We start from the raw sequence: 19,773 nt of genomic DNA on the forward strand, positions 1-19,773 counted from the left end.
CTCGGATAGGCCAGTATCGGTATCGGATCGGAAGTGCAAAAACCTGGATCGGGACATCCCTAATATATATATATATATATTTTTCACCAAAGAAGGGTTGGGTGGATGCACATATGAAACTGGTGGGGTTCGGTACCTCCAACAAGGTTAAGAACTACTGCTCTAGTTATAATTATTTTACTGGTTGGTTTGTTGTTTAGATGATAGATATCGGTTTCAGTTTTTCAGTTTATGCATATGATACAATGTAATGCATCACATATTTCCAGTTGTTTCATTACAGCACGTCCGAAAAGGAGTATGAAGAAGCAGAGCTTATTTAATCCTACCCCTTTTATATGTATATTATTTATATATTATATGTATAATATACCGTATTTTCCGCACTATTAGCCGCACCTAAAAACCACAAATTTACTCAAAAGCTGACAGTGTGGCTTATAACCCGGTGTGCTTTATATATGGATTAATATTAAGATTCATTTTCTTAAAGTTTCGGTCTCGCAACTACGGTAAACAGCCGCCATCTTTTTTCCCCGTAGAAGAGGAAGTGCTTCTTCTTCTACGCAAGCAACCGCCAAGGTAAGCACCCGCCCCCATAGAACAGGAAGCGCTTCTTCTTCTACTGTAAGCAACCACCCGCCCGCGTAGAAGAAGAAGAAGCGCGCGGATATTACGTTTCATTTCCTTTGTGTGTTTACATCTGTAAAGACCACAAAATGGCTCCTACTAAGCGACAGGTTTTCGGTTCATGAAAAGACGCAATCTCTCCATCCGCACACGGACTACTATTTCACAGCAACTGCCTAAAGACTTTCAAGAAAAGCTGGCTACTTTCCGTGCATATTGTAAAAACAAGATAGCTGAAAAAAAGATCCGGCCAGAGAACATTATCAACATGGACGAGGTTCCACTGACTTTTGATATTCCTGTGAACCGCACTGTGGATACAACGGGAGCACGTACGGTGAATATTCGCACCACAGGGAATGAGAAGTCATCCTTCACTGTGGTTCTAGCTTGCCATGCTAATGGCCAGAAACTTCCACCCATGGTGATATTCAAAAGGAAGACCTTGCCAAAAGAGACCTTTCCAGCCGGCGTCATCATAAAAGCTAACTCGAAGGGATGGATGGATGAAGAAAAGATGAGCGAGTGGTTAAGGTAAGTTTACGCGAAGAGGCCGGGTGGCTTTTTTCACGCAGCTCCGTCCATGTTGATATACGACTCCATGCGCGCCCACATCACGCTGGTTTTTAATATATTATTAAAGTTTGACTGACCTATCTGACTGTTTTTTTGACATTCCTTTAGCGCAGTTAGATGCGGCTTATAACACGGGGCGGCTTATAGGTGGACAAAGTTTTGAAATATGCCGTTCATTGAAGGCGCGGCTTATAACCCAGGGCGCCTTATGGTGCGGAAAATACGGTATTATATATATTATATTATTTATTATTATTCTTGTCTATTGTGAGCGAACTGTGGTGCTGAATTTCCCTCAGGGATCAATAAAGTATTTTCAATTCTATTTTATTCTATTTTCATAGTATAGCAATTGTATCACATTTCCTTGTTCTCTGTTTGTAACAGAACAGTGAATAAAAAAATAAAAAAATAAATAAAATACCATAATTAAGTAAAAAATATATATATATATAAATAACCATTATATTTCTTTGCTTAATCCATTCCATAATTGAATTCCACATACGGATATGCTAATGTTTTAAATTAGATTTTCCTCTAAGGTTATATTTCTCCTTTTGTACATTCTTGGCTAGCAGGTTATAATTTGTTTAATACATCATTTTAGATGTGCTCAAGCCCCCCTAAAATATTCTTAAGCCCCCCTAAATAATTTGGTGTTATATACAGTATATATATATATATTTTTTTTTTTTTACAAATACATGCCGACATATTCATTATAAAGCGGCCCGAATATGAGTTTAAATAAATCATATAACCTGTTATTATTCACTCAGTTTCCCCTCACTTCGTAGCGTAAGGTAGAGAGTCCCTTTAGTGCGTCGGTATCCAATCCATTCCACTTGTTCATATACAGGTAAAAGCCAGTAAATTAGAATATTTTGAAAAACTTGATTTATTTCAGTAATTGCATTCAAAAGGTGTAACTTGTACATTATATTTATTCATTGCACACAGACTGATGCATTCAAATGTTTATTTCATTTAATTTTGATGATTTGAAGTGGCAACAAATGAAAATCCAAAATTCCGTGTGTCACAAAATTAGAATATTACTTAAGGCTAATACAAAAAAGGGATTTTTAGAAATGTTGGCCAACTGAAAAGTATGAAAATAAAAAAATATGAGCATGTACAATACTCAATACTTGGTTGGAGCTCCTTTTGCCTCAATTACCGATGAGTTTCTGGCACTGCTCAGGTGTTATGAGAGCCCAGGTTGCTCTGATAGTGGCCTTCAACTCTTCTGCGTTTTTGGGTCTGGCATTCTGCATCTTCCTTTTCACAATACCCCACAGATTTTCTATGGGGCTAAGGTCAGGGGAGTTGGCGGGCCAATTTAGAACAGAAATACCATGGTCCGTAAACCAGGCACGGGTAGATTTTGCGCTGTGTGCAGGCGCCAAGTCCTGTTGGAACTTGAAATCTCCATCTCCATAGAGCAGGTCAGCAGCAGGAAGCATGAAGTGCTCTAAAACTTGCTGGTAGGCAGCTGCGTTGACCCTGGATCTCAGGAAACAGAGTGGACCGACACCAGCAGATGATATGGCACCCCAAACCATCACTGATGGTGGAAACTTTACACTAGACTTCAGGCAACGTGGATCCTGTGCCTCTCCTGTCTTCCTCCAGACTCTGGGACCTCGATTTCCAAAGGAAATGCAAAATTTGCATGGTTGGGTGATGGTTTGGGGTGCCATGTCATCTGCTGGTGTCGGTCCACTCTGTTTCCTGAGATCCAGGGTCAACGCAGCCGTCTACCAGCAAGTTTTAGAGCACTTCATGCTTCCTGCTGCTGACCTGCTCTATGGAGATGGAGATTTCAAGTTCCAACAGGATTTGGCGCCTGCACACAGCGCAAAATCTACCCGTGCCTGGTTTACGGACCATGGTATTTCTGTTCTAAATTGGCCCGCCAACTCCCCTGACCTTAGCCCCATAGAAAATCTGTGGGGTATTGTGAAAAGGAAGATGCAGAATGCCAGACCCAAAAACGCAGAAGAGTTGAAGGCCACTATCAGAGCAACCTGGGCTCTCATAACACCTGAGCAGTGCCAGAAACTCATCGACTCCATGCCACGCCGCATTAACGCAGTAATTGAGGCAAAAGGAGCTCCAACCAAGTATTGAGTATTGTACATGCTCATATTTTTCATTTTCATACTTTTCAGTTGGCCAACATTTCTAAAAATCCCTTTTTTGTATTAGCCTTAAGTAATATTCTAATTTTGTGACACACGGAATTTTGGATTTTCATTTGTTGCCACTTCAAATCATCAAAATTAAATGAAATAAACATTTGAATGCATCAGTCTGTGTGCAATGAATAAATATAATGTACAAGTTACACCTTTTGAATGCAATTACTAAAATAAATCAAGTTTTTCAAAATATTCTAATTTACTGGATTTTACCTGTAGAAAATGCCCATATCACTCAAATTCCAGTCCGCATTTTCTCTGCGACCTTGCTTGCGGTCCTGCAAGAGTACGAAGCACATTATCTTCCTTTACAATGAGTGAAGCTGCACGAAACCTTGTGTGTGCAATTGTAAATCATTTAGTTTTTAAGTTTTGTGTTTCTTGTAGAATCTATATAAAGTAATATACATTAGCCTATTTTTAAAATAATGAAAAAAAACAATTAAATATATTTGTTTTATTGTATTGTTACATTAATAGCTGTTGTATTATTATAGGATGGCTTGTTAAACATTTCATAGGATTTTCAAAGGGAGGAAAAACCAAGACATTTCATATAAAATGTAAAATTAATAAATACATAAAAAGAAAAAGAAAAAAAATGGTTAAAAGTCAGCCTGTTGTTCACTATTCTTTATTTATTTTAAATTGCCTTTCAAATGTCTATTCTTGCTGTTGGCTTTTATCAAATACTGTTCCCCAAAAAACGCGACTTATATATGTTTTTTTCCTTCTTTATTATGCATTTTCGGCCGGTGCGACTTATACTCCGGAGCGACTTATACTCCGAAAAATACGGTAGTTATTTCCCCATATTTCTGCACAATAACTCAAAAAAGGAACACTAGTGAGTTCTTATGTTGTATATTTTTTACATGAGATTTCCAGTTGATTTTATCATCTATTATTACACCCAAAAATGTGTTTCATTTGACTCTTTCAATGTTTACTCCGCAAAATGCTTGCAACAAGAAGAATACATTACATATTATTAACCAGGGATGTAACAGTATGAAAATGTCATATCACCAAAATGATCACGGTTATTATCATCGCAGTATTGTTGAATGTGCTCAAAAATGTCATTTTTTTGAATAGACGTAGACTTTGTTAGAAAACCCACTAATTTACATGTTTTGTGTTTCTTATGCTTGACTGATAGTGTTTAAGTCTTAATATGTTATCCAGTTTTTAAAGGCTGGCTTTGATTGTTTGAAATATTGCTTTGTACTGTAGAACTTTAAGATTCATTGAATAAAACAAGATTTATTATTTCTGGCGGGCATTGTGGCGTCCTACTTTTTCGCGGTCCTCGAGTGGACCTAAAAAACACCTGTCTCCTATTCCTCTGAGTATAGAACGATCACTCTGTTCTAGGGTTGTACGGTATACCGGTATTAGTATAGTACCGCGATACTAATGAATCATATTCCGTACTATACGGCCTCTAAAAGTACCGGTGTACCTGCGTTAGCATTATAAACTTACAATGGCATTCTTTTTGTATTGTTTCACTTTCACAAATTCCTCAGTAAATTCACCAAAACGTCACAGAGTTATTGAGTCTGTTTAGCTGATTGGAGAACGAGCTTCCGCAGCGAGTGGGTCCATGACCATGACTTCTGTTTTGTTTGATCAGCCGTTTTACTGCCGTGTGACAGGCACCGACTGGAAACAAAGGATGTAAAGAAAGATTTACAAAATATTTCTGTGTAAATAACTCATTTCCAACATATATATCTGTGGCTTATAGTCCGGTGTGAACAATATTTTTTCTTTTAAAAAGCATTGGGATGAGATCCGCCCGGAGTTCCTTAAGGCTTTGGATGTTGTGGGGCTGTCTTGGTTGACAAGACTCTGCAACATCGCGTGGACATCGGGGGCGGTACCTCTGGATTGGCAGACCGGGGTGGTGGTTCCTCTCTTTAAGAAGGGGAACCGGAGGGTGTGTTCCAACTATCGTGGGATCACACTCCTCAGCCTTCCCGGTAAGGTCTGTTCAGGTGTACTGGAGAGGAGGCTACGCCGGATAGTCGAACCTCGGATTCAGGAGGAACAGTGTGGTTTTCGTCCTGGTCGTGGAACTGTGGACCAGCTCTATACTCTCGGCAGGGTCCTTGAGGGTGCATGGGAGTTTGCCCAACCAGTCTACATGTGCTTTGTGGACTTGGAGAAGGCATTCGACCGTGTACCCCGGGAAGTCCTGTGGGGAGTGCTCAGAGAGTATGGGGTAACGGACTGTCTTATTGTGGCAGTTCGCTCCCTGTATGATCAGTGCCAGAGCTTGGTCCGCATTGCCGGCAGTAAGTCGGACACGTTTCCAGTGAGGGTTGGACTCCGCCAAGGCTGCCCTTTGTCACCCATTCTGTTCATAACCTTTATGGACAGAATTTCTAGGCGCAGTCAAGGCGTTGAGGGGATCTGGTTTGGTGGCTGCAGGATTAGGTCACTGCTATTTGCAGATGATGTGGTCCTGATGGCTTCCTCCGGCCAAGATCTTCAGCTCTCACTGGATCGGTTCGCAGCCGAGTGTGAAGCGACTGGGATGGGAATCAGCACCTCCAAGTCCGAGTCCATGGTTCTCTCCCAGAAAAGGGTGGAGTGCCATCTCCGGGTTGGGGGGGAGATCTTGCCCCAAGTGGAGGAGTTCAAGTACCTCGGAGTCTTGTTCACGAGTGGGGGAAGAGTGGATCGTGAGATCGACAGGCGGATCGGTGCGGCGTCTTCAGTAATGCGGACGCTGTATCGATCCGTTGTGGTGAAGAAGGAGCTGAGCTGGAAGGCAAAGCTCTCGATTTACCGGTCGATCTACGTTCCCACCCTCACCTATGGTCATGAGCTTTGGGTCATGACCGAAAGGACAAGATCACGGGTACAAGCGGCCGAAATGAGTTTCCTCCGCCGAGTGGCGGGGCTCTCCCTTAGAGATAGGGTGAGAAGCTCTGCCATCCGGGGGGAGCTCAAAGTAAAGCCGCTGCTCCTCCACATCGAGAGGAGCCAGATGAGGTGGTTCGGGCATCTGGTCAGGATGCCACCCGAACGCCTCCCTAGGAAGGTGTTTCGGGCACGTCCGACCGGTAGGAGGCCACGGGGAAGACCCAGGACACGCTGGGAAGACTATCTCTCCCGGCTGGCCTGGGAACGCCTCGGGATCCCCCGGGAGAAGCTGGACGAAGTGGCTGGGGAGAGGGAAGTCTGGGCTTCCCTGCTTAAGCTGCTGCCCCCGCGACCCGACCTCGGATAAGCGGAAGAAGATGGATGGATGGATGGAAAAAGCATTGGGTGCGGCTTATAAAGCGGTGCGCTGCATAGTCAATTATGTAACAGTGTCGTAACTGTTGCTTCCTGAGGTTACCATTTTCCCAAGGCAGAGGCTTTTCCCGCCTCCTGTGGACAAAAGAATGTCAAACATCCCCATCCAGGCTTTTCCCAGGCAGCCTTCCGGAAGGGACTCATAACATCACAGACAAGACTCTTTAACTTACAGTAACTGATCAAAACACAAAGCCAGGGGGGACACACGCCAAAACAAGCCCGTCTGGGGAAAAACAAGGACACAGCAAGGGAAAAACAATTGTTCACATGATCTCTAACATCATCTTATGGTTACTAGGATGTCTGCATGCCTGTCTAGAAGCTTTTACCAAGCCAAAGCTGGCAAAAGTGTCAGTCGGGTCTGCTGGACCACAGCGACATTCCACAGCGTCCAGCACAAGGAGCAGGCGGGGCGGCGGGGGGGGGGGAAGGGTCACTAAATGGAATGTTCCAGCTTACGGGTGGTGTACTTGTTGTACATTGTTCAGTATAATCCACACGTATGCACACTGCATGGGATCACATGGACTGCTGGGAAAGTCAAGTGCACATTCGGTGTACCCAAAGACGGTTAGGGTACAGTATTTGCAGGACTATAAGGCGCACTTAAAATCCTTTCATTTTCTCAAAACTGGACAGTGCGCCTAAATATTTTGGTTGTGCTTACTGACCTCAAAGTTATTTATTTGGTACATGGTGTAATGATAAGTGTGACCAGCAGATGGCAGTCACACATAAGAGATACTTGTAGACTGCATTATGACTCAAGTAAACAACACCAACATTTTATATGTTCCATTGAAAATATAGAACTTTACACACGGCGCTCAAAAATCTATCAAAATGTTTTAGTAGGACTTTGGTAAGCTATGAAGCCACACCACTTGATGTGCTTCAACATAGGAGTATTATTATGGTGTGTGTATAAGGTAAGACACATTATCTGGCGTTTTGTTGGGGTTGGTTGTGCTTACCGACCTCGACGCTATTTTATTTGGTACATGGTGTAATAATAACTGTGACCAGTAGATGGCACTCACACATAGGAGATAAGTGTCGACTGCACTATGATGGCAATATGACTCAAGTAAACAACACCAACATTTTATATGTTCCATTGAAAATATAGAACATTACACACGGCGCTCAAAAATATATCAAAATGTTTTATTTAGTAGGACTTTGGTAAGCTATGAAGCCACACCGCTTGATGTGCTTCAACATAGGAGTATTATTATGGTGTGTGTGTATAAGGTAAGACATTATCTGGCATTTTGTTTCACAATATTATGCGAAAGCAACTTTTTTTTTTACGTTCTAATACCTGCTGATCTGTATTTGGGATCTGCATAAATCCTGAAAAATTGTGCACGTCCGCCTTTGTAGTTTGTGACGACACCGTAGTGGATAAGCTTCTTCTTTTTCCTCTATCTTCTTGTTATGTGACATTCATCCTCCACTGTTGCCATTTCTAATATAAAGTAGTGTAAAGTTCTTACTTATATCTGTCAGTAAACTCACCATGAAAGCACTAAAACATACCGGTGTAGTGACTTTACATTATTCACCCAAGGAACTTTAAGTTATTAGAGAGCTCCGGTCAGACACATTTCGGGCGTTGTTGTTGCACTAGTGAGCCACGGATGAGGAGATGCTGCTCCGTTATTGATTGAAGTAAAGTGTGAATGTCATTAAAACAGTTAGCGCCATCTTTTGACACTTCTTCCATTCCTGTCCTTGCACGCTACACCGCTACAATAAAGATGACGGGGAGAAGACCCTGTCCAAGTGGAGGCACGTAAATAAGAGCGCCCACAAAGAGACTGTCAGAAAGTGAGTTGAAGATGATGTGTAAAACATCATCTATGCAACATTTTGAGCAAAGAACCACCATTACATGTTATGTAGACCACAAGGAAGTCTTTTACATTTAGAAAAAATAATGATAATATGACTCCTTCAATGGCCTTATAATCCAGTGCGCCTTATATATGAAAAAAGATTGAAAATAGACCATTAGTAAGTAAAAAGGTACCTACGCCAACAAGAGTCTTCACATGTTTAATGTTCATTTATCCATTTCATTTGTTATTTAATGTATTTCACTTTTTTCTGCTTGTATAACTACCGTATTTTTCGGACTATAAGTGGCAGTTTTTTTCATAGTTTGGCCGGGGGTGCGACTTATTCTCAGGAGCGACTTATGTGTGAAATGATTAACACATTAGCGTAAAATATCAAATAATATTATTGATGTCATTCACGTAAGAGACTAGACGTATAAGATTTCATGGGATTTAGCGATTAGGAGTGACAGATTGTTTGGTAAACGTATAGCATGTTCTATATGTTATAGTTATTTGAATGACTCTTACCATAATATGTTACGTTAACATACCAGTTGGTTATTTATGCCTCATATAACGTACACTTACCGTATTTTTCGGAGTATAAGTCGCACCGGAGTATAAGTCACACCTGCCGAAAATGCATAATAAAGAAGGAAAAAAACATACATAAATCGCACTGGAGCCCGGCCAAACTATGAAAAAAACTGCGACTTATAGTCCGAAAAATACGGTATTCAGCCTGTTGTTCACTATTCTTTATTTATTTTAAATTGCCTTTCAAATGTCTATTCTTGCTGTTGGCTTTTATCAAATACATTTCCCCAAAAAATGCCACTTATACTCCAGTGCGACTTATATATGTTTGTTTCCTTCTTTATTATGCATTTTCGGCCGGTGCGACTTATACTCCGGAGCGACTTATACTCCGAAAAATACGGTGCAAATGATGTCTATAAAATGTATTTTGTGATAGTATTTGTATCTGGAACAGATTAATGGGATTTTCTTTATTTCTTCTTCATTTGTTCTATGATTAGACCTTCGCCTGACCTTTTGGAATAGATTAAAGCAGCCCTGGGCAAAATAGGGCCCGTGGGCCACATACGCATACTTGCCAACCTTGAGACCTCCGAATTCGGGAGATTAGGGGGGGTGGGGGGTGGGCGGGGTGCCGGGGGGCAGGGTTTTATATTTATATTTATAGCTAGATATATATATATATATATATATATATATATATATATATATATATATATATATATATATACAGTATAATGTAGGAACCACAATATTAAACCCACTACTACCGACCACGCAGACTGATAGTTTATATATCAATGATGAAATCTTAACATTGCAACTAATGCCAATTACGGCCGGGTTAACTTATAAAGTGCAATTTTATATTTCCTGGGAAACTTCCGGTTGAAAACGTCTATGTATGATGACGTATGCGCGTGACGTCGATGGTTGAAACAGAAGTATCCAATAAAAAAAGCTCAGTTTTCATGGCAAAATTCCACAGTATTCTGGACATCTGCGTTGGTGAATCTTTTGCAATTTGTTCAATGAACAATGGAGACTGCAAAGAAGAAAGCTGTAGATGCGATCGGTGTATTTGCGTCTGGCTACAGCAACACAACCAGGAGGACTATGACTTGGATAGCAGACGCGCTATCCGACGCTAGCCGCCGACCGCATCGATGATCGGGTGAAGTCCTTCGTCGCGCCGTCGATCGCTGGAACGCTTCGGTGTTGATGAGCAGATAAGGGTTGGCGTAGGTGGAGAGCGAATGTTATTAGCATAGCTCTATCGAGGTCCCGTAGCTAAGTTAGATTCAATGGCGTCGTTAGCAACAGCATTGCGGTACAGCATTAACCGTGTAGATACAGGTCCATGGTTTAATAGTATTGTTGATTTTCTGTCTATCCTTCCAGTCAGGGGTTTATTTCTTTTGTTTCTATCTGCAGTTAAGCCCGATGCTATCACGTTAGCTCCGTAGCTAAAGTGCTTCGCCGATGTATTGTCGCGGAGATAAAAGTCACTGTGAATGTCCATTTCGCGTTCTCGACTCTCATTTTCAAGAGGATATAGTATCCGAGGTGGTTTCAAGTACAAATCCGTGATCCACAATAGAAAAAGGAGAGAGTGTGGAATCCAATGAGCCCTTGTACCTAAGTTACGGTCAGAGCGAAAAAAAGATACGTCCTGCACTGCACTCTAATACTTCACTCTCTCGTTCCTCATCCACAAATCTTTCATCCTGGCTCCAATTAATGGGGTAATCGTCGCTTTCTCGGTCCCAATCGCTCTCGCTGCTGGTGTAAACAATGGGGAAATGTGAGGAGACTTTCAACTTGTGACGTCACGCTACTTCCGGTACAGGCAAGGCTTTTTTTTTTTATCAGCGACCAAAACTTTATCGTCGTTGTTCTATACCGCCCTAGTAGCTCTCTGGAGCTTTTTGAAAAATGTATGAAAAATGGAAAAAGATGAAGGGAAAAACATTTATTTTTTGTTTTAATATGATTTCTGTAGGAGGACAAACATGACACAAGCCTCCCTAATTGTTACAAAGCACACTGTTTATATCATACTTGCCAACCCTCCCGGATTTTCCGGGAGACTCCCGAAATTCAGCGCCTCTCCCGAAAACCTCCCGGGACAAATTTTCTCCCGAAATTCAGGCGGACTCAGGTCCTCATGGGTTTATTGTTAGGCAGTTTCATTAAAGTCCTCCCAGCGCGGCAACAACACACAACAACAGCAGTCACGTTTTTGTATACCGTAAAGCAGTTCGTCTGCCGTAAACAGCAATGTTGTGACACTCTTAAACAGGACAATACTGCCATCTAGAGCATTTGATGAAAGCACTTTTGTGCGTGCCACACATCAATGCAGCATCAGAGAGGGTGTTCAGCATGGTTAGAAAAATAGTGACAGAGAATAGAACAAGGATGGACAATCCAACCCTTAACTCAACAATGAGTAGATGAGTGTTATGTGTGTGTATATGTGTAAATAAATGAACACTGAAATTCAAGTATTTATTTTATATATATATATATATATATATATATATATATATATATATATATATATAAAATAAAATAGATATATATATACGTGTATATATATATATATATATATATATATATATATATGTATGTGTGGGGAAAAAAATCACAAGACTATTTCATCTCTACAGGCCTGTTTCATGAGGGGGGGTACCCTCAATCATCAGAATCTCCTGATGATTGAGGGTACCCCCCCTCATGAAACAGGCCTGTAGAGATGAAATAGTCTTGTGATTTTCTTTCCCACACATACATATATTGCGCTCTACTACGGTATCGAGCACTATTTTTTGGATAACCTTATTAAGACATATATATATATATATATATATATATATATATATATATATATATATATATATATACATATAATAAAAAAATAAATAAAAATAAAAATAAAAAATAAAAAATAAAAAAAAATATATATATATATATATATATATATATATGTAGCTAGAATTCACTGAACGTCAAGTATTTCTTATATATATATATATATATATATGAAATACTTGACTTGGTGAATTCTAGCTGTAAATATACTCCTCCCCTTTTAGCCACGCCCCCAACCACGCCCCCGTCCCACCCCCACCCCCCAAAATCGGAGGTCTCAAGGTTGGCAAGTATGGTTTATATTAAACATGCTTCAATGATTCGAGTATTTGGCGAGCGCCGTTTTGTCCTACTAATTTTGGCGGTCTTTGAACTCACCTTAGTTTGTTTACATGTATAACTTTCTCCGACTTTCTAGGACGTGTTTTATGCCACTTCTTTTTCTGTCTCATTTTGTCCACCAAAACTTTTAAGGTTGTGCATGAAAGGTGAGTTTTGTTGACGTTATTGACTTGTGTGGAGTGCTAATCAGACATATTTGGTCACTGCATGACTGCGAGCTAATCGATGCTAACATGCTATTTAGGGTAGCTATATGTACATATTGCATCATTATGCCTCATTTGTAGCTATATTTGAGCTCATTTAGTTTCCTTTAAGTCCTCTTAATTCAATGTATATCTCATGACACACTATCTGGATGTAATATGGCTTTTCATTTTTTGCGGCTCCAGACAGATTTGTTTTTGTATTTTTGGTCCAATATGGCTCTTTCAACATTTTGGGTTGCCGACCCCTGTTCTATACTAAATCCTTTCAGCAAAAATATGGCAATATCGCAAAGTATGACACATAGAATGGATCTGCTATCCCCGTTTAAATAAAAAAAAAATCATTTCGGTAGGCCTTTAATAACAGAAAGAAACAAGCCTTTTGTGTGAATGAGTGTAAATGGGGGAGGGAGTTTTTTTTGGATTGGTGCACTAATTGTAAGTGTATCTTGTGTTTTTTATGTTGATTTAATTAAAGAAAAACAAAAAACAAAAAACAAAAAAAAAACATACCGATAATAAAAAAAACTGATACCGATAATTTCCGATATTACATTTTAACGCATTTATCGGCCGATAACATCGGCAGGCCGATATTATCGGACATCTCTGATTGTGACTTTTGGTATTAGTGTTCCTAAAAAGGGACCCAAACACATTTTTACAGCTAAAATGTGTTTATATCATTTATACCAGGGGTCGGCAAGCCGCATGCGGCTCTTTGATCACTCTGATGCGGCTCGGCAGCTTACTTGCCGACCCCCCCGATTTTCCCGGGAGACTTCCGGATTGCAATGCCTCTCGCGGGAAACTCCCGGGATTAGTATTCTTCGATTTTCACCCTTACGGTAATAATAAGGGCGTGCCATGTTGGTACGGCATTTGGCGCCCTCTACAGGCTGTATTAACAGCGTGCCACCCCTTGTTATGCAATATGCGTCTTCCGCTTGCACAAGTACGTGACAGCAAGGCATACTTGGTCAACAGCCACACAGGTTATACCATACTTGCCAACCCTCCCGGATTTTCCGGGAGACTCCCAAAATTCAGCGCCTCTACCGAAAACCTCCCGGGACAAATTTTCTCCCGAAAATCTCCCGAAATTCAGGCGGAGCTGGAGGCCACGCCCCCTCCAGCTCCATGCGGACCTGAGTGACGTGTTGACAGCCTGTTTTCACGTCTGCTTTCCCACAATATAAACAGCATGCCTGCCCAATCACGTTATAACTGTAGAATGATGGAGGGCGAGTTATTGGTTTCTTATGTGGGTTTATTGTTAGGCAGTTTCATTAACGTCCTCCCAGCGCGGTAACAACACACAACAACAGCATTTCGTCTACCGTAAAGCAGTTCGTCTGCCGTAAACAGCAATGTTGTGACACTTTTAAACAGGACAATACTGCCATCTACTGTACATGCATATGTGACCCACCCATAATGTGTCACATTTTTGTGTTGATTTATTCATTTTATTTTGTGGTTTGAATTCGTTTTTGGAGCTGTCATTACACATGTATCAGTATTCACATTGGTCAGTAGGGTGCAGTAGGGCGTTTCTTCCCAATTGAATGCTATCACCTGCAGACCGGACGTGTCTTGTCATTCTGATGAGCGCGACCAGTCTGTGAACAATTGAAACGTCCCGTGTGCTTTTTCCTCCTGTATAACAGGTTAGTTTTGGTGAATCAACTCACTGAATAATATCCATGTGATCTTTATAAGTTTGAGTACACATTCTGATGGTGGAGCCTAACTCTAAAGTGTTTGTGAGTTGTAGTTTGTATTTGTGAATGAATCCAGTGCACAGCTGCAGTAATCAATACAAAATGGCGACGTGAGTACGCAATGTTTATATAGGAACTTCTGATCCTAATTCAGACTCCCAAATTAGAGCTCCCGTTTTCTTATTGATTTTATAATGTACATTTGTATAATGTGTGTGTTCTGAAATAGTGACAGAGAATAGAACAAGGATGGACAATTCAACACTTAACTCAACAATGAGTAGATGAGTGTTATATGTGTGTTAATGTGTAAATAAATGAACACTGAAATTCAAGTATTTCTTTTATTTATTTATATTTATATATATATATATATATATATATATATATATATATATATATATATATATATATATATATATATATATATATATATATATATATATATATATATATGTATGTGTGGGAAAAAAAATCACAAGACTACTTCATCTCTACAGGCCTGTTTGATAAAAGTTAAAAAGTTAAAGTACCAATGATTGTCACACACACACTAGGTGTGGCGAAATTATTCTCTGCATTTGACCCATCACCCTTGATCACCCCCTGGGAGGTGAGGGGAGCAGTGGGCAGCAGCGGTGGCCGCGCCCGGGAATCATTTTTGGTGATTTAACCCCCAATTCCAACCCTTGATACTGAGTGCCAAGCAGGGAGGTAATGGGTCCCATTTTTATAGTCTTTGGTATGACTCGAGCTATTTGGTATGACTTCATGAGGGGGTTCCCTCAATCATCAGGAGATTTTAATGGGAGCATTCACATACCATGGTTTATATAGGGCACAGAGTGGGTGGGTACAGGCTGGCATAGGGCCTGATTGCCCTCTCAACGGGGGGTGCTTACAAACATCAGTTGTCTACCAATCTAAGGTAACACGCAAGGACATTAACACATCCGACACATATGTAGGATTAACCGAGGGAGAGTTTAAAACCAGATGGAACAATCACAAGGCTTCTTTCAGGAACCAAAACCTGCGGAATACCATAGAACTCAGCAAACACATTTGGGACCTCAAAGACAATAATGTTGAATATTCAATAACATGGCAAATTCTTGCATCCAGCACACCTTACAATAGTGGTAATAAAAGATGCAACCTATGCTTGAAAGAGAAACTGTTTATTATTTACCGTCCAGACCTGTCATCCCTCAACAAGCGCAGCGAAATTGTATCAGCATGCCGCCACAGACGGAAACACCTCCTAGGTAACACATGAGCCAATCACCACGCCCCTACGCCAGCCTGTACCCACCCACTCTGTGCCCTATATAAACCATGGTATGTGAATGCTCCCATTAAAATCTCCTGATGATTGAGGGAACCCCTCATGAAACAGGCCTGTAGAGATGAAGTAGTCTTGTGATTTTTTTTCCCACACATACATATATTGCGCTCTACTACGGTATCGAGCACTATTTTTTGGATAACCTTATTAAGACATATATATATATATATATATATATATATATATATATAGCTAGAATTCGCTGAAAGTCAAGTATTTCTATATATATGTATATATATATCTTAACCACGCCCCCAACCACGCGCCCCCCCCCCCCCACCCCCGACCTCCCGAAATCAGAGGTCTCAAGGTTGGCAAGTATGGGTTATACTGACGGTGACCATATAAAACAACTTTAACACTCTTACTAATAATGCGCCACACTTTGAACCAAAACCAAACAAGACTGACAAACACATTTCGGGAGAACATCTGCACCTTAACACAACACAAACACAACAGAACAAATACCCAGAATCCCATGCAGCCCTGACTCTTCCGGGCTCCATTATACACCCCCCGCTACCACCAAACCCCGCCCCCACCCCAACCCAGCTCTGGACTAAAGTGTCAACTTTTGTACAAAATGCAACTGAATTCCCGTGTAGAACTCACCTCAGCTGGTGCTCACGCAGGTTGGACAAGGCCTCCATGCCGTGAAGATAGGAGTAGACAATCTCCAGGTCCTGAGGACAGATGGGAAAGTAACCATCAGGCACAGGGAAGAAGGGAAATGTGCCAACATTTACAAGCAGGCAAAACTCTCACATTTAACTCCTAAAAGTAGACGATGAATGAAAGTGACAGCAAGTGACAAAAAGAAGTACTTTTATGTGTGCCACACACAACTTTACAGTGGGAAAGAAGACATTGGGTATGAACTGGCCATTCAATGTCTTCATGAAGTGACTTAGTGAGTCGTGAGGTGAAACAGCTCCTCCACTGTGTTGATACACACTGCAGGCACTGACCGCCAGTCTAGTCCACGTCTGCGTGACGCCGCCATACTCGCGCTATTGGATGATGTACAAACGTGCGTTTGACACGGCTGCAGTGAAAAGAGACGTCGCGGTCTGAGGTTCTGTTTCTCAGCCTTGACTCTCCAAGGTGAGCAGGAGGCGTGGTCTGATGAGGAAGTGGCGAGATACTTGATACAACCATGACATCATGCATTTCTTTTGCAACGTAGGATGTAACAATAATACCTGGGATTTATATCAGAATCAGAATCAGCTTTATTGTCATTACGCAAGGTAACGCGATTGAGGCAATTCCATACAGTGCGATGTGTGCATGCTAGAAAAACAATGTGCAAATATATTTAAAAAAAAAAATTTTAAATGTAGAAGTGCAATGAATATGGTGTGAAATGAATATATACATGAAAAAACAAAACAAAAACAGGGTTGTTGGTGGAATGGGTTATTGCACCGAAGAGAAGGCAGTTATGAGGGACAATGGGGCAGTCCGTTCAAGATGGTTATGGCCCTGGGGAAGAAGCTGTTCTTTAGCCTGTTTGTTTTGGTTTTAATGCACCTGTAGCGCTTCCCAGAGGGCAGCAGGTGGAACAGGTATAGCACTTTTCTAAGTACCCAAAGTCGCTTTACATGTAGAACCCATCATTCATTCACACCTGGTGGTGGTAAGCTACTTTCATAGCCACAGCTGCCCTGGGGTAGACTGACGGAAGCGTGGCTGCAATTTGCGCCAACGGCCCCTCCGACCACCACCTATCATTCATCATTCAATTCACCGGTGTGAGTGGCACCGGGGGCAAAGGGTGAAGTGTCCCGCCCAAGGACACAACGGCAGCGATTTTTGGATGGTAAGAGGCGGGGAGCGAACCTGCAACCCTCAGGTTTCTGGCACGGTTGCTCTACCCACTACGCCATGCCGCCCCGTAACCATATGAACATTTCATATCAGTTATTGTGGCCAACATGATCGTGTTTATCATTATTGTTGTGGTATGGCTGAGTGTGCTCGGAAAGCAGTGAAGTTGTCACGTTGTGTAAATGGTAAATAAAAAGAGAATACAATGATTATTATTATATTCAATTGAATAGACTGCGAAGACAAGATATTTAACGTTCACACTGACAAACTTCCTTTTTTTTTGCAAATATTCATGAACTTGGAATTTAATGGCAGCAAAAATGTCGTCACAGCGGCATTTTTACCAGTGTGTTACATGGCCTTTCCTTTTAACAACACTCAGTAAAGGAACTGAGGAGACACATTTTTGAAGTGGAATCCTTTCCCATTCTTGCTTGATGTACAGCTTAAGTTGTTCAACAGTCTCCCTTCTCATATTTTAGCCTTCAACATTTTCAATGGGAGACAGGTCTGGACTACAGGCAGGCCAGTCTAGTACCCACACCCGGGGCGGCAGAGCTCGGTGGGTAGAGCAGCCCTGCCAGCAACTTGAGGGTTCCAGGTTACATATTGGCTTTCACTATGTAAAGCGCTTTGAGCCACTAGAGAAAAGCGCTATATAAATATAATTCACTGAGTAGTCGTGAGTTCAATCCCAGCCTCGGGATCTTTCTGTGTGGAGTTTGCATGTTCTCCCCGTGACTGCGTGGGTTCTACTCCGGCTTCCTCCCACCTCCAAAGACATGCACCTGGGGATAGGTTGATTGGCAACACTAAATTGGCCCTAGTGTGTGAATGTTGTCTGTCTATCTGTGTTGGCGACTTGTCCAGGGTGTACCCCGCCTTCCGCCCGATTGTAGCTGAGATAGGCTCCAGCACCCCCCGCGACCCCGAAGGGAAATAAGCGGTAGAAAATGGATGGATGGACTTCACTTCACTCTTTTACTACGAAGCCACGTTGATGTAACACGTGGCTTGGCATTGTCTTGCTGAAATAAGCAGGGGCGTCCATGGTAACGTTGCTTGGATGGCAACATATGTTGCTCCAAAACCTGTATGTACCTTTCAGCATTAATGGTGCCTTCACAGATGTGTAAGTTACCCATGTCTTGGGCACTAATACACCCCCATACCATCACACATGCTGCCTTTTACACTTTGCGCCTATAACAATCCGGATGGTTCTTTTCCTCTTTGGACGTCCACAGTTTCCCCAAAAAAATTGTAATGTGGACTCGTCAGACCACAGAACACTTTTCCACTTTGTATCAGTCCATCTTAGATGAGCTCAGGCCCAGCGAAGCATTTCTTTCACCCTGTTTCTGGGTTTGCTATGTCACTGAAGGGGGTCAAGCAAAGTGGTGACTTTCGAGAAATGCTAGTTTCCTTCCCTGACATAGATTCCATCCGTTTATCTCCCATGTAACTATGCTTTTATTTTTCTACTAGCATGCTCAAAGAGGGGCGTATTTTAGAAGTGTTGTACTTGTGATAAAGATCTTTTTAGAAGATCTGAAGGGGGAATTGTCGGAGGCAGATATTTACATATATCCGTATTTAAGTGTTACTTTTTTATTTTCATAATCATATTACAAAACAGCTAGTGTTTTTCTTCCAATTGTGGTCTTTTGGTTGTCTGCAAATACTGTGTGCTAACCTTGACTATGGAATGTAAGGAGGAGAGATAATCCTTCTCCTTATCTCTTCTTGTGTCCAGATGCGGAGGACAATGGGCATGTGTTTGGGCTGGAAAGACAAGACAGCGAGGGTGGGAGGGAGAGAGACTTGATAGAATAGAAGGTTTCCATATTTTGGATGAGACCATCTTAGCTGCGCGATTGAATGTTCTATGCTGGACTGGTCTCATTATATTTCCAAAGCTTTGCAAATATATTACAAAATACCTATTCTGTCTCTGGTGGTTCTTCTACTCAGCTTTCAGTGTCGTAAAGAGCTTGGGAGCGACCAGAAACTTGAATTCCCTGGGAGGAACAACTGGTCCAAAACGCAACAGTGTTGTTGATAAATGGCTTACGCTTTTGCATAGGAGAGTTTTAACTTGCACTTACAGATGTAGCGACCAACTGTAGTTACTGACAGTGGTTTTCTGAACTGTTCCTGAGCCCATGTGGTGATATCCCTTACACACTGATGTCGCTTTTTGATGTAGTACCACCTGAGGGATTCAAGGTCTGTAATATCATGGCTTACGTGCAGTGATTTCTCCAGATTCTCTGAACCTTTTGATGATATTACGGAGCGTAGATGGTGACATCCCTAAATTCC

At 41.5% G+C, this 19,773-nt stretch overlaps 1 protein-coding gene across 8 annotated transcripts in view; it reads right to left on the reverse strand.

Moving 5' to 3' along the window:
• Window positions 1-19,773, reverse strand: part of rapgef2b (Rap guanine nucleotide exchange factor 2b) — a 473,745-nt gene that overhangs the window by 314,270 nt on the left and 139,702 nt on the right. For all 8 annotated transcript variants that reach the window (XR_009816924.1, XM_061976533.1, XM_061976532.1 and 5 more), the window contains exon 2: window positions 16,228-16,298. Coding sequence is in view for 7 of the 8 variants with exons in the window: in XM_061976533.1 (XP_061832517.1) it covers window positions 16,228-16,298 (71 nt within the window). In the remaining variant the exon portion in view is untranslated. The remainder of the gene's footprint in view (window positions 1-16,227; window positions 16,299-19,773) is intronic.

The sequence above is a fragment of the Nerophis lumbriciformis genome, linkage group LG16 (assembly GCF_033978685.3).
Source record: "Nerophis lumbriciformis linkage group LG16, RoL_Nlum_v2.1, whole genome shotgun sequence".
In the NCBI taxonomy this organism is placed as follows: domain Eukaryota; kingdom Metazoa; phylum Chordata; class Actinopteri; order Syngnathiformes; family Syngnathidae; genus Nerophis; species Nerophis lumbriciformis.